The sequence below is a fragment of the Schistocerca americana genome, chromosome 6 (assembly GCF_021461395.2).
Source record: "Schistocerca americana isolate TAMUIC-IGC-003095 chromosome 6, iqSchAmer2.1, whole genome shotgun sequence".
Taxonomy (NCBI): domain Eukaryota; kingdom Metazoa; phylum Arthropoda; class Insecta; order Orthoptera; family Acrididae; genus Schistocerca; species Schistocerca americana.
This window is the reverse complement of record NC_060124.1, coordinates 322,703,688-322,718,651: the sequence shown is the minus strand read 5'-3', so window position 1 is coordinate 322,718,651 and position 14,964 is coordinate 322,703,688. Positions and strand designations below refer to the sequence as shown.

The following is a 14,964-nucleotide window of genomic DNA, read 5'->3' as shown; positions in this document are numbered from 1 at the left end:
CCAATTATCCCAGCCCACACATTTAGGATGCACCGATGCTGATGATTTGCTGTCACCATATGATGAGAGTTCTGCATACTATCCCACAGATGACTGTTATGAAAGTTGAAGATACCACTCCGCATTAAGATGGCCTCATCTGTGAATAGGATGGATGACACAAATCCCAGAATCATGGTTGCCGGGTGAAGAAACCCAGTGACAAAACTGCTCCAGATATGGAAAGTCTGTGGCTAGTAAGCCCCACACACACTGTAAGTGATAAGGGTAGTAATAGTTGGCTTACCCTGTACTGTCAGGCCAATTACCTTCCACAGTGTTAGTCATATTTTCCTCCAAGTCTGGTGTCTGAACATTTCGGGTAGATCCTTGACGATTTCTTGCTTCCTGAAATGACCCTGTCTCAGACAAATGGTGAAACACTGTTGCAAACATTGAATGCTGTGGTGGTTGTTGGTGGGGATAGGTCTCCTGATACAACCTGCCTGCCGCCCGTTTCCATTTGCCTTTCCATAAGTAAACACTATGTCGGCAAGCTATAAATTTGAATACAGAACCATTGTGTACAACACTGTATCATATCCACTACAAGGTGAGTCAGCAAGAAAAGTGAATCGGACGTAACATTACCAATTACTGTGGCAGGACATATAAGGAATAATACCACCCTTTAGGAGGAAACCATGCATTCTGCAACTACGGCTGCATGGTACAGTGCTTATTGGACCACAGTTTCTGTAACAACGTACGATCGAATAAATGGTCTCTAGCATGGAAACCATGCATTTCTGGACATAAGTTCATTACACCTTTTTTTGTTCTGTATCCTGTCATCGATCAATACCAAGAGTTTGTACACGGAGGAAAAATCACCCTGTGTAAAAGTAAAAGGGCACATTACCTACCTTTCAGAATGAACAGTTCCTTTGTCAGGAAGAAAAGAGGAAAAGGCCAGGGAATGTTAAAAAGGAAGGATGAGAGAGACCCACCTGAAGTGCAGACGATAGGAGACAATGATGGAGGAGGAGGCATGTCAGGATCTGGTTGAATACATCTGGGACTCCATCAGGCACTAGCTCCAAGCCCACAAACCATCAACATGTAATTTATGAGAATTGTGACCTGCACATCAACGTCTGTTGCAGTGCCTCTGGAAACCTATCAAGTACTTATCAAATCCTGGCCAGACATAATTGTGTCTGTATTGCATTCAAAAGGTGAACTGACACATTGTCGATCAGGTAGTCATAATGTTTTGTCTTATCATTGTATTTATGTGGTAATTCCTAATTTTATTATGATGGGACAGAAATTCTTAATTATTTAAAAAATAATGCATGTATAACTTTTTATGCAGGATCCATTGCCATTCCACCCATTTGCTCAGCATCATCATGATGGTTCATGGCATCTGCCTTATGAGGTCCCAGGCTCATCCCCAAATAAGAGATATAATCATTTGGAAGTCCCAGAACATTGGTTGTGCCTCTCAAAAGTATAGGTAAGTTGCTAATTACCGCCAGTGTTAAAAATGCTGTCATTTCTCCTGTCATATGATGATAGATAGTTTTGCCTAACCTACTTGGTTATATATCTAAAAACAAAGATGATGTGACTTACCAAACGAAAGTGCTGGCACGTCGATAGACACACAAACAAACACAAATATACACACAAAATTCTAGCTTTCGCAACCAACGGTTGCTTCGTCAGGAAAGAGGGAAGGAGAGGGAAAGACGAAAGGATGTGGGTTTTAAAGGAGAGGGTAAGGAGTCATTCCAATCCCGGGAGCGGAAAGACTTACCTTAGGGGGAAAAAAGGACGGGTATACACTCGCGCGCACACACACACACACACACACACACACACACACACACATCCATCCACACATATACAGACACAAGCAGACATATTAAAAGGCCTTAGTCTGCTTGTGTCTGTATATGTGTGGATGGATGTGTGTGTGTGTGTGTGTGTGTGTGTGTGTGTGTGTGTGTGTGTGTGTGTGTGCGTGCGAGTGTATACCCGTCCTTTTTTCCCCCTAAGGTAACTCTTTCCGCTCCCGGGATTGGAATGACTCCTTACCCTCTCCTTTAAAACCCACATCCTTTCGTCTTTCCCTCTCCTTCCCTCTTTCCTGACGAAGCAACCGTTGGTCGCGAAAGCTAGAATTTTGTGTGTATATTTGTGTTTGTTTGTGTGTCTATCGACGTGCCAGCACTTTCGTTTGGTAAGTCACATCATCTTTGTTTTTAGATATATTTTTCCCACGTGGAATGTTTCCCTCTATTATATTCATATCATCTACTTGGTTATATTACAGTTAAAATTTTTCAGTTACAAAACTTCAGGGCATACTAAATCCTGCAACTGTTTATTACTTGGTAAACAAATATAATGGATAAATTATGCAAGAAGAAATTACGAAATCAAAGCTGCATATTGTAATTCCAAGAATAACACAAGGAACATGGATTGCAAATTTAAATTGCACCACTCTGCTGCTGATCGATAGAAGAACCCAGACTTGGACATCAAAATTTGTGTGTGTTTTGCTAACCGTGATATCTTAATGGCAGTTTGTAGCATAGTTGTGCAGTGACAAATGTAGCACGTTAATACACTGCATGGCAAAAAAGTGAAACACCTATAAGATATGATCAGATATCAATGTAACTTCATATGCTTACACACAATAGCCAGGTGTGTGAATGATTATAGAGTTGCGATTCTTTGTGACACATAGAACATCCACCAAAGTGCATTAGTGTTGTTCATGTTTAGTGTTGTTATAAGGCCTAGTAGAGTAAATAAGAGGTGTGAGCAATGTCTGATGTTAAGTGATCACTATGAAGGACACAGAATTGCAACATACTCGTGTGAGAAAGCATTATCAGCATCTCATAGGGTTTGAAAGTGACTTCATTGTGGGTCTCCATTTGGCTGGCTGGTTGAATCTTGTGATATCGAAATTGGTGAGGAACACAGATATGACAGTGGACTGAAATTGGATTGCATGGGAACATGAGAGTAGACATACCCAACAACAATTGTTCTGCTTGACTATGTGTGACAGACACATGGGAGGTTTGCCATATTGTGCTCCAAGTACCTTATAACCCCTTCACATTTGTACCTGCCATCCAAGAATAAGTAATGAAGTGTTTGCAGCATTCTGTGTCATCCCACACAGTTGGTTGGAGACTAGCAGCAGCCAGACTATGGAATTAGTGTTATGTGTGTAGGCTGCCTTGAACACCACAACACAAATGGCTGTGTTTGGAGTGATGCAGTGACTGGGAAGCATGGACTACTGATGAATGGTGCCAGTGTGTTCAGTGATGAATCATGGTTCTGCACTACATCGGACAACCGTCGTCACAGAGTATGGCGGCAGCCATGGGGAGAGCTCATTTTCTTAGAATGTTTTGGAGAGGCACAGCAGTTTTACTCCTGGTGTCATTGTGTAGGGAGCCATTGGTTATGACTTCAGGTCACAGTTGGTAGTGATTGAGGAAACTCTGACAGCACACCATTACATCATGGACATCCTGCGTCCTCATCCGTTACCTTTCATGCAACAGTATCGTACTGCCATTTTTCAACAGACAGTGCTGTCCACACATGGTATGTTTTCTATGAATGGTCTGTGTGATGTTGAGGCCAGCAAGATTTCCAGATCTGTCCCTAATAGAACATGTGTGGGACCAGCTTGGATGTCAACTCCATTCCAGTGCCAGTATCTAGGATACAGCTGTGGGCCAGCTTACCTCAGGAGCAGATGCAATGCCTTCATGGTACCATTCCCAACTGAATCAATGCATGCGCCGAGGCCAGAGAGGATCTAATTCATATTGGTAAGTGGGCTCATACAGTTAAGTTCTTTGTAAATTTGACTGGCACTTGTAATCACTAAAATAGCATCACATACCCTCTCAACCTGTGAAGTTGAGGCCAGAGAGGATCTAATTCATATTGGTAAGTGAGCTCATACAGTTAAGTTCTTTGTAAATTTGACTGGCACTTGTAACCACTAAAATAGCATCACATACCTTCTCAACCTGTGAAGTTTATTTCATCTCCTCCTCTGCTTCTGGGTGCTTCACTTTTTTTGTCAGGCTGTGTACATAATAGCGTAGATTATCAAACTATCTGTACTGTTAATATGAGGAACATCACTGCACGTTTTTGCTAGACTGCAAATAATCATTAACATTGGTTGCTAAATGCACTGCGCAGGAAAAGTTTGGGATCCTATCATTTCATGAAGTTTAGTAATGATGCAATAGTGTGGTGCCCTGCAACATCACCCTTGGGCACAGCAATGCTTCAGACAGCAAGGTGTTGACATGCATGGAAGAAAGGCCAAAGCTCAGAAGTTCATATGAGGTGTAATGTGGGTTAATGGTGTGACAATGGCACCAAATTTTTGCTGCAGCTCTGCCCAATACCACCGCCTATGTGTCACGTGATGGAAATATCATCACACTCCCCCTTACTCACCTCTCACCCCTTCTCTTGACACCTCTGTGATGGAACCACAATACCCTGTGTTAAAATCTCACAGTTTTCGTATGGGTTGCCAGGGAAAACATTCCAAACACACTCAGAATCACTGTGTAATGGCCTTAGGAGATGGCACAGTTGTCATCAATGAAGCCGTCACTTTCTGTGGGTCATTCATTTACACTCATTTTGTGTTTGAAACTGACAGTTTCCAGTGTAATGTGTAACAGAATGATGTTCTTGACAACCTTAGACACGTTGACCCCCCCCCCCCCCCCCCCAAGGACATGAATGTGACTTGATCTCTTTGGGACAGAAGTGTGACCGCAGTTTTTATTTTTATATACTGGATGGAACCACAAAGGAACATTCAAAACCATTGGACAAAATTTGAATGTTATCCGAAGCACCAAAGAGTGTTTATGCTTTTCCAGTCCTCCTGTTTCACATAATCCTTTGGCGAGATCACAATGGGGATGGGGTTCAACATTGACGCTTACAGGAATGAAACTAAGAAACCCGTAAGTTTGAGCCATGGAATTTTGTTCAGCAGTTTCAAAATGTCCTCGTACAGAGACCAATGACTGTGCACCAGTGGGATAGGCAACACTTTTGGCACCCTGCAGATTTCCCATGTGGCCTGCAGGCACTAATGCAGTGGTGTGGTGACAACTCAGCTGAGGTTGTTTTGTTAGGGTTGCTTATCCTGCCAGCATGGAGTCATAAGTGTATGCATGTCTCTGTACAGGAGCATTTTTCAGCTGTCCATTACAGGTGCATGGGTGGTTCTGAGGGTGTTCCCAAACATTTAGGGGGGGGGGGGGGGTTGTGGTCTTAGAGGGACCCTTTGCTCTTTTATTCACTTGCGTCTCAATGCCGCACTCTTCTGTGTATTGAATGATTTTGGACAGAAAAATTGCAGTTGCTCTCCACTCCTAAGAGGTCAGTCACGTTCAGTGGAACTGCAGCCGCACAATGTCCTTAGAGAAGGGTTGAATTGTACAGTAGCAGAGGGGTATCAGAATTGACTAAGACAGTCAAGCACATTGTTGTGCTAGAAATCACACTGCAGACTGTCGGTTCTAACTGTGAATTGTGGTCTCATGGACATCCTCTGTGCCACCTCCAGAGTCTTTTTCATGTCGATTCAAAGTGGTGGTGTGTCTGTTATGATTTGCTTTGTCGCACATGAAAAAACCCCATGATTTCGACACTAGGTGTCACGGTTCTGGCCTCCATCGCAGGGGAAAAAAGAGAAGGGATGAGATGTGTGTAACTGAGAGTGTGATGATCTTCCCATTGTGTGACACATATATAATGGCATTGGGCAGAGTTGTGGTGAATTTGGTGCCAATGTGACATCTGTAACCCACATTCCATCTCAAGCTTCTGAGCTCTGGCTGATTTTCTGTATGTGTTGACATTGTGCTGTCTGAAGCATCACTGAGCCCAAGGGTGATGTCACAGGGTGCCACACTTTTGCACCATTACAGAGGAAGGTTGTAGGCACCTTTGAGCCACTGTGTAACAGTGGAAGAAAATGATGGGGTCTCAAAAAAGTGGCCCTCTAATTGTGTTGCCCAGTGTACATGAAAACTGTTTCATTTTAAATGAGCCATGTACACTGTTTTTGAGTAATTTTTAAATAGCTTAGAAAAATAAGCAATCATTTTGTAATCCAGTATTTGTTAACATTAAAACCTCACATTTCATCAACAAATAAGGTGTACTTGGACCTATGTCCAAATTGATGTAAGCCTGTTAATCTTAAAAATCTGACCCCTGTACCACAAAAGATGAGCATTTACTTCTCGCCTGTCAAACAAGAATGAAGCTACTAAGAACGATGTTGAATATGAAGTTGAAACAACAAAATTTTGAAGGTTGTTGGGGAATATTTACAGAATATTTTTTGTGTAAGGAATGCATGGTCTCCAGTGCCTTTTTACATAGTAATAACATAATTATAATTTATTCCAGCTAACAGGAATTAAATTAGCTGGAATAAATGTAAACAACCTCAGGTACGCGGGTGATACGATCCTGTTGGCAGAAAGTGAAGAAGAATTGAAGGTGAAAGACGAAAGTGAAAAGGCCGGTCTTATGCTGAATGTGAAGAAAACGAAAATTATGGCAACTACACCTACCAATTCGTGGGATATAGCAGGAGAAACCATGGAGGTAGTGACCACATTCAGTTATCTTGGTTCCCAGATCTCTGCTGACGGCGACTGCAGCCATGAAATCCGGAGATGGCTGTTGCTCGGTAGACAGGCGATGTCAAACCTTGACAAGGTTATAAGGTCCAGAGATACAACACTAGCAACAAAGATCCGTATTGTGAGGGCTATGGTCTTTCCAGTTGTGATGTATGGATGTGAGACCTGGACCATTAGAAAGGCTGAACGGCGTAGAATTGACTCCCTCGAATTGTGGTGTTGGAGGAAACTTCTTAGAGTTCCATGGACTGCAAAGAGAACCAACAGATCAATATTGGAGCAAATAAAACCAGATTTCTCCCTGGAAGGTCTAATGTTAAAACAAAAGCTGACCTACTTTGGACACACAATGCGAAGACATGCCTCACTGGAAAAAACATTAATACTGGGGAAGATTGAAGGAACTAGAAGAAGAGGACGTCAGAGGATGAGATGGATCGATGGCATCACAGAAGCAATGTGTTCCAACCTGGAAGGTCTACGGGAGAAAGTGCAAGACAGGAAAAAGTGGCGTGATTTGGTTCATGGGGTCACGAAGAGTCTGAACCGACTAAATGAATAGAGAGAGAGAGAGAATTTATTCACATTGTTAACAAAATTATCTAGGGAAAAAGCCTATGCAATCGCTTTAACATGGAAGTGTAGTGATTCAAGGGGTACCAAATTTGTTATAAAAGTCAGTAAATTACTCGATGGACAGTATTTTCAGTACAGGTATTTCATTCATTCTAAGCAAGTGTCGATTCATGACATCATCATTGAGATGCAAGTTGACTGTAATCTGAATCCGTTTTAGCAAACTAATAATTTCTCTCAGGCGATTAAATTTTGTTGATTATGAAATACGAGTTCTTGAAGTTTATTCAGAATCGGAAGTGTTTAATTAGTAATTACATGCCATAATTTATTTGTTTAATATAAATGTGTTTTGAATTTCGTATGCTTAAACAAAAAGTGTGGATTTATGTGTGGCTTTTACTCTGAGACAAGTTATCACTTAGAGTGCTAAAAGTGCGCGTGTACAGTTCGGTGACCTATGTGGGGGAATTTTTTTTTTGTGATCTTGACCCGAGTGGAGAGTTAATCCAGTTTCATTTAAAATTTACATGAGATAGACACATCACGTTATTACAAAAGAGTCATTTAGCCCATTAGGGAAAACTGAAACCTACGCACTCAATTTGAAATACGTTACATGGCAATGCGTGATCGAGCTCATGTACATTAGTTGCAAATGCATTTGGACTTAATGCACAAAGTTGGAAATTAATTTTGGGACACGAATAAAGAACTGAAAGTTTATTCAAAATATCGAGTTCCAGTTTTAATTGAGTCACGTATCACCTTGTTGATTACGTTGCCTAGCAACACTGTAAAGCAGCTTAATTAATTTATTAGAATGATTTGCGACGTATTAAGGCCCATTACACACACAAAGTTTGCTGACCGCATGAGAGTGTTTTTCTTTCCATAAGTGCCAATAAAACAGCAGTTTCAAAATTAAATAATTTAACTGTTGTGTAACTTCATTGATTGTCCTACACTACTATGGAACTTGTTGTATAGTGTCTCTTAACAAGAAGCCGGGATAAACAAGAAGAAGAAAAAGACTAAAGAAGAGGCATCAGTATATTTGGTGCCGCAACTTGGGGCTTGAAAAGGATATACTAACAACTTCAGGCCCAAGGCACGAACTTCGACCCATTGGAAAGGATAAGTACTCACAGCTAAAGTGAGATACTCACAGTTATGAGTAGGATAGCCTTAGTATAAAAGACCAGTTCTATGTTGGTGAAAGTATATTTTGAGTTGATATTGATATTTTACACTACTGGCCATTAAAATTGCTACACCAAGAAGAAATGCAGATGATAAACGGGTATTCATTGGACAAATATATTATACTAGAACTGACATGTGATTACATTTTCACGCAATTTGGGTGCATAGATCCTGAGAAATCAGTACCCAAAACAACCACCTCTGGCTGTAATAACGGCCTTGATATGCCTGGGCATTGTGTCCAACAGAGCTTGGATGGCGTGTACAGGTACAGCTGCCTATGCAGCTTCAACACAATGCCACAGTTCATCAAGAGTAGTGACTGGCGTATTGTGACGAGCCAGTTGCTCGGTCACCATTGGTGAGAGATCTGGAGAATGTGCTGGCCAGGGCAGCAGTTGAACATTTTCTGAATCAGAAAGGCCCATACAGGACCTGCAACATGCAGTCATGCATTATCCTGCTGAAATGGGGTTTCACAGGGATCGAATGAAGGGTAGAGTCTTGGGTCGTAACACATCTGAAATGTAATGTCCACTGTTCAAAGTGCCGTCAATGTGAACAAGATGTGCACTCCGTGTGCATACCGGGGGGAGTCATTCCAGATGTGGAAAGGGTCCTTCCGGATGCCATGAAGGGTACAGGGTGCACCCATCTGCAGGTGGTCGCTCATGTCAGCACCAATGATGTGTGTCGCTATGGATCGGAGGAAATCCTCTCTGGCTTCCGGCGGCTATCTGATTTGGTGAAGACTGCCAGTCTCGCTAGAGGGATGAAAGCAGAGCTCACCATCTGCAGCATCGTCGACAGGACTGACTGCGGACCTTTGGTACAGAGCTGAGTGGAGGGTCTGAATCAGAGGCTGAGACGGTTCTGCGACCGTGTGGGCTGCAGATTCCTCGACTTGCGCCATAGGGTGGTGGGGTTTCGGGTTCCGCTGGATAGGTCAGGAGTCCACTACACGCAACAAGCGGCTACACGGGTAGCAGGGGTTGTGTGGCGTGGGCTGGGCGGTTTTTTAGGTTAGATGGCCTTGGGCAAGTACAGAAAGGGCAACAGCCTCAACGGGTGCGGAGCAAAGTCAGGACATGCGGGGACCAAGCAGCAATCGGAATTGTAATTGTCAACTGTCGAAGCTGCGTTGGTAAAGTACCAGAACTTCAAGCGCTGATAGAAAGCACCAAAGCTGAAATCATTATAGGTACAGAAAGCTGGCTTAAGCCAGAGATAAATTCTGCCGAAATTTTTACAAAGGTACAGACGGTGTTTAGAAAGGATAGATTGCATGCAACCGGTGGTGGAGTGTTCGTCGCTGTTAGTACTAGTTTATCCTGTAGTGAAGTAGAAGTGGATAGTTCCTGTGAATTATTATGGGTGGAGGCTACACTCAACAACCGAGCTAGGTTAATAATTGGCTCCTTTTACCGACCTCCCGACTCAGCAGCATTAGTGGCAGAACAACTGAGAGAAAATTTGGAATACATTTCACATAAATTTTCTCAGCATGTTATAGTCTTAGGTGGAGATTTCAATTTACCAGATATAGACTGGGACACTCAGATGTTTAGGACGGGTGGTAGGGACAGAGCATCGAGTGACATTATACTGAGTGCACTATCCGAAAATTACCTCGAGCAATTAAACAGAGAACTGACTCGTGGAGATAACATCTTGGACCTACTGGTAACAAACAGACCCGAACTTTTCGACTCTGTATGTACAGAACAGGGAATCAGTGATCATAAGGCCGTTGCAGCATCCCTGAATATGGAAGTTAATAGGAATATAAAAAAAGGGAGGAAGGTTTATCTGTTTAGCAAGAGTAATAGAAGGCAGATTTCAGACTACCTAACAGATCAAAACGAAAATTTCTGTTCCGACACTGACAATGTTGAGTGTTTATGGAAAAAGTTCAAAGCAATCGTAAAATGCGTTTTAGACAGGTACGTGCCGAGTAAAACTGTGAGGGACGGGAAAAACCCACCGTGGTACAACAACAAAGTTAGGAAACTACTGCGAAAGCAAAGAGAGCTTCACTCCAAGTTTAAACGCAGCCAAAACCTCTCAGACAAACAGAAGCTAAACGATGTCAAAGGTAGCGTAAGGAGGGCTATGTGTGAAGCGTTCAGTGAATTCGAAAGTAAAATTCTATGTACCGACTTGACAGAAAATCCTAGGAAGTTCTGGTCTTACGTTAAATCAGTAAGTGGCTCGAAACAGCATATCCAGACACTCCGGGATGATAATGGCATTGAAACAGAGGATGACACGCGTAAAGCTGAAATACTAAACACCTTTTTCCAAAGCTGTTTCACAGAGGAAGACCGCACTGCAATTCCTTCTCTAAATCCTCGCACAAACGAAAAAATGGCTGACATCGAAATAAGTGTCCAAGGAATAGAAAAGCAACTGGAATCACTCAATAGAGGAAAGTCCACTGGACCTGACGGGATACCAATTCGATTCTACACAGAGTACGCGAAAGAACTTGCCCCCCTTCTAACAGCCGTGTACCGCAAGTCTCTAGAGGAACGGAGGGTTCCAAATGATTGGAAAAGAGTACAGGTAGTCCCAGTCTTCAAGAAGGGTCGTCGAGCAGTTGCGCAAAACTATAGACCTATATCTCTGACGTCGATCTGTTGTAGAATTTTAGCATGTTTTTTGCTCGAGTATCATGTCGTTTTTGGAAACCAAGAATGTACTATGTAGGAATCAACATGGATTCCGGAAACAGCGATCGTGTGAGACCCAACTCGCTTTATTTGTTCATCAGACCCAGAAAATATTAGATACAGGCTCCTAGGTAGATGCTATTTTTCTTGACTTCCGGAAGGCGTTCGATACAGTTCCACACTGTCGCCTGATAAACAAAGTAAGAGCCTACAGAATATCAGACCAGCTGTGTGGCTGGATTGAAGAGTTTTTAGCAAACAGAACACAGCATGTTGTTATCAATGGAGAGACGTCTACAGACGTTAAAGTAACCTCTGGCGTGCCACAGGGGAGTGTTATGGGACCATTGCTTTTCACAAAATATACGAGGGCGGTTCAAGAAGTAACCTCCGATTGGTCACAGTGCGGGTTGTGGGGGGAGTAGCGACACCATCTGTGCGTTCCCGCACTCAACAGGTCAGTCGGCATCAAGCGGTGGTCGAGTGAACGTCGTACCTGCGCTAGTTTAGTTTTTGTGGCAGTTTGAAATGTGTGCTGCAATAGAAAACCCCGCCAAATGTGAAGTGTGTGCTGTCATAAGGTTTTTTACAGCCAAAGGATATTCTGCAGCAGCTATTCATCGTGAGCTTTGTGCCGTGTACGGACCAAGAGTTATGAGTGAAGGAGTTGTCCGTGAATGGGTACGTTTATTTAAAAGTGGACGAGAAAACGCTCATGATGAAGAGAGGAGTGGTAAAGCATCATTGGTGACTGACGAACTCGTTCAGACAGTTGATGCAAAAGTTCGTGAAAATCGACGTTTCTCAATGTCGGAGTTGTCTACTGGTTTTCCACAGATTTCTAAGACTCTCTTGTACGAGATAGTGACAGCAAGATTGGGTTACCGTAAGTTCTGTGCACGATGGGTGCCCAAAATTCTTACCGACCACCACAAAACTCAAAGAATGGCCTCTGCATTAGACTTTCTGTCACGTTATGAGGACGAAGGAGAACCATTGTTAAACAGAATCGTGACCAGTGACGAAACCTGGATTAAGTACGTGAACCCTGAGACAAAAGAACAATCAAAGATGTGGGCACATTCAAATTCGCCTACCAAACCAAGAAAAGCCTCGCAAGATTTTTCTGCCAGAAAACTGATGGCAACAGTGTTTTGGGATGCCAAAGGGGTGTTGTTGGTTGAATTCATGGAACGTGGTACGACCATTAATCAAGACGTGTACTGTGAAACAATAAAAAAGTTACGACGGGCTATACAGAACTAACGCCGTGGTATGCTGACTTCCGGTATCGTTTTTTTGCACGATAACGCCCGTCCTCACTCTGCTCGTAGAACAACGGCCCTTCTTGAGTCCTTCAAGTGGGATGTTATCAACTATCCACCTTACAGCGCCAAGTGATTATCACCTCTTCATGCATTTGAAGAAATGGCTCGGGTCACAGCGGTTTGATGACGACGAAGAGCTCAAAGATGCGGTCACAGGCTGGCTCCAGGCACAAGCAGGTGATTTTTATGCAGAAGGAATTTCAAAGCTTGTGAAGAGATACGATAAGTGCCTCAATCCCTATGGAGACTATGTAGAAAAATAGTGCAAAGATGTAGTTGTAAGATGTATATATTAAAATATTTTTATTTAACTTGGTGTATTTTTTTAAATCAACCGGAGGTTACTTTCTGAACGGCCCTCGTATAAATGACCTAGTAGATAGTGTCGGAAGTTCCATGCAGCTTTTCGCGGATGATGCTGTAGTATACAGAGAAGTTGCAGCATTAGAAAATTGTAACGAAATGCAGGAAGATCTGCAGCAGATAGGCACTTGGTGCAGGGAGTGGCAACTGTCCCTTAACATAGACAAATGTAATGTATTGCGAATACATAGAAAGAAGGATCCTTTTTTGCATGATTATATGATAGCGGAACAAACACTGGTAGCAGTTACTTCTGTAAAATATCTGGGAGTATGCGTGCAGAACGATTTGAAGTGGAATGATCATATAAAATTAATTGTTGGTAAGGCGGGTACCAGGTTGAGATTCATTGGGAGAGTGCTTAGAAAATGTAGTCCATCAACAAAGGAGGTGGCTTACAAAACTCTCGTTCGACCTATACTTGAGTATTGCTCATCAGTGTGGGATCCGTACCAGATCGGTTTGACGGAGGAGATAGAGAAGATCCAAAGAAGAGCGGTGCGTTTCGTCACAGGGTTATTTGGTAACCGTGATAGCGTTACGGAGATGTTTAATAAACTCAAGTGGCAGACTCTGCAAGAGAGGCGCTCTGCATCGCGGTGTAGATTGCTCGCCAGCTTTCGAGAGGGTGCGTTTCTGGATGAGGTATCGAATATATTGCTTCCCCCTACTTATACCTCCCGAGGAGATCACGAATGTAAAATTAGAGAGATTAGAGCGCGCACGGAGGCTTTCAGACAGTCGATCTTCCCGCGAACCATACGCGACTGCAACAGGAAAGGGAGGTAATGACAGTGGCACGTAAAATGCCCTCTGCCACACACCTTTGGGTGGCTTGCGGAGTATAAATGTAGATGTAGATGTAGGTGACCGAGATGCATAAGCAATGGCACCCCATACCATCACACCGAGTGATAACGCCAGTATGGCAATGACGAATACACTTTTCCAATGTGCGTTCACTCCGATGTTGCCAAACACGGATGCGACCATCATGATGCTGTAAACAGAACCTGGATTCATCTGAAAAAAACGACGTTTTGCCATTTGTGTACCCAGGTTCGTCGTTGTGTACACCATCGCAGGCGCTCCTGTCTGTGATGCAGCGTCAATGGTAACCGCTGCCATGGTCTCCGAGCTGATAGTCCATGTTGCTGCAAACGTCTTCGAACTGTTCGTGCAGATGGTTGTTGTCTTGCAAACACCCCCACCTGTTGACTCAGGGATCAAGACGTGGTTGCACGATCCATTACAGCCATGCGGATAAGATGCTTGTCATCTCGACTGCTAGTGATACGAGGTCTTTGGGATCCAGCATGTTGTTCCATATTACCCTCCTGAACTCACTGATTCCATATTCTGCCAACAGTCAGTGGATCTTGACCAACACGAGCAGCAATGTCGCGATATGATAAACCGCAATCGCGATAGGCTACAATCTGACCTTTATCAAAGTTGGAAACATGATGGTACGCATTTCTCCTCCTTACACGAGGCATCACAACAACGTTTCAGCAGGCAACGCCGGTCAACTGCTGTTTGTGTATGGGAAGTCAGTTGGAAACTTTCCTCATGTCAGCTGTTGTAGGTGTCACCACTTGCGCCAACCTTGTGTGAATGCTCTGAAAAACTAATCATTTGCATATCACAGCATCTTCTTCCTGTCGGTTAAATTTCGCATCTGTAGCATGTTATCTTCGTGGTGTAGCAATTTTAATGGCCAGTAGTGTAACTGTGTATAAATGTATTAGGAAAAATGTATACCCGAACAAGGAGAGCGCGAGATAATGCCACCCAGAGTTTGGAAGTGACAGGTGAGGGAAGTGAAAGTGGATATAATCTTCATGAGGAGGTAACTAGGGAACCAATTATAGACCAGCAATCGCATAATTTGAGTCAAGAAAACCTTGGTGAAAGAGTACCAAAAGTAATCACATAATTTAAGTGATAGTAATATCATTGATGTGGAGGTGACAGTAGAAGCAGACCTGAGTACAAGTAGAAATAGTAATCTACAGGAATCTATAAATACCGAAGTTAAAAAGGAAAGTGTGAGTCTTACATCAAATGTTACAGAGCTGAAAGATGTTATTA

The 14,964-nt window shown here is 42.9% G+C and overlaps 1 protein-coding gene across 9 annotated transcripts in view; it reads left to right on the top strand.

Moving 5' to 3' along the window:
• The window catches only part of LOC124619857 (mitochondrial ribonuclease P catalytic subunit), a 134,356-nt gene that overhangs the window by 89,556 nt on the left and 29,836 nt on the right, over nt 1–14,964 (top strand). For all 9 annotated transcript variants that reach the window (XR_006980148.1, XR_006980149.1, XR_006980147.1 and 6 more), the window contains exon 8: nt 1,358–1,501. Coding sequence is in view for 4 of the 9 variants with exons in the window: in XM_047146472.1 (XP_047002428.1) it covers nt 1,358–1,501 (144 nt within the window). In the remaining 5 variants the exon portion in view is untranslated. The remainder of the gene's footprint in view (nt 1–1,357; nt 1,502–14,964) is intronic.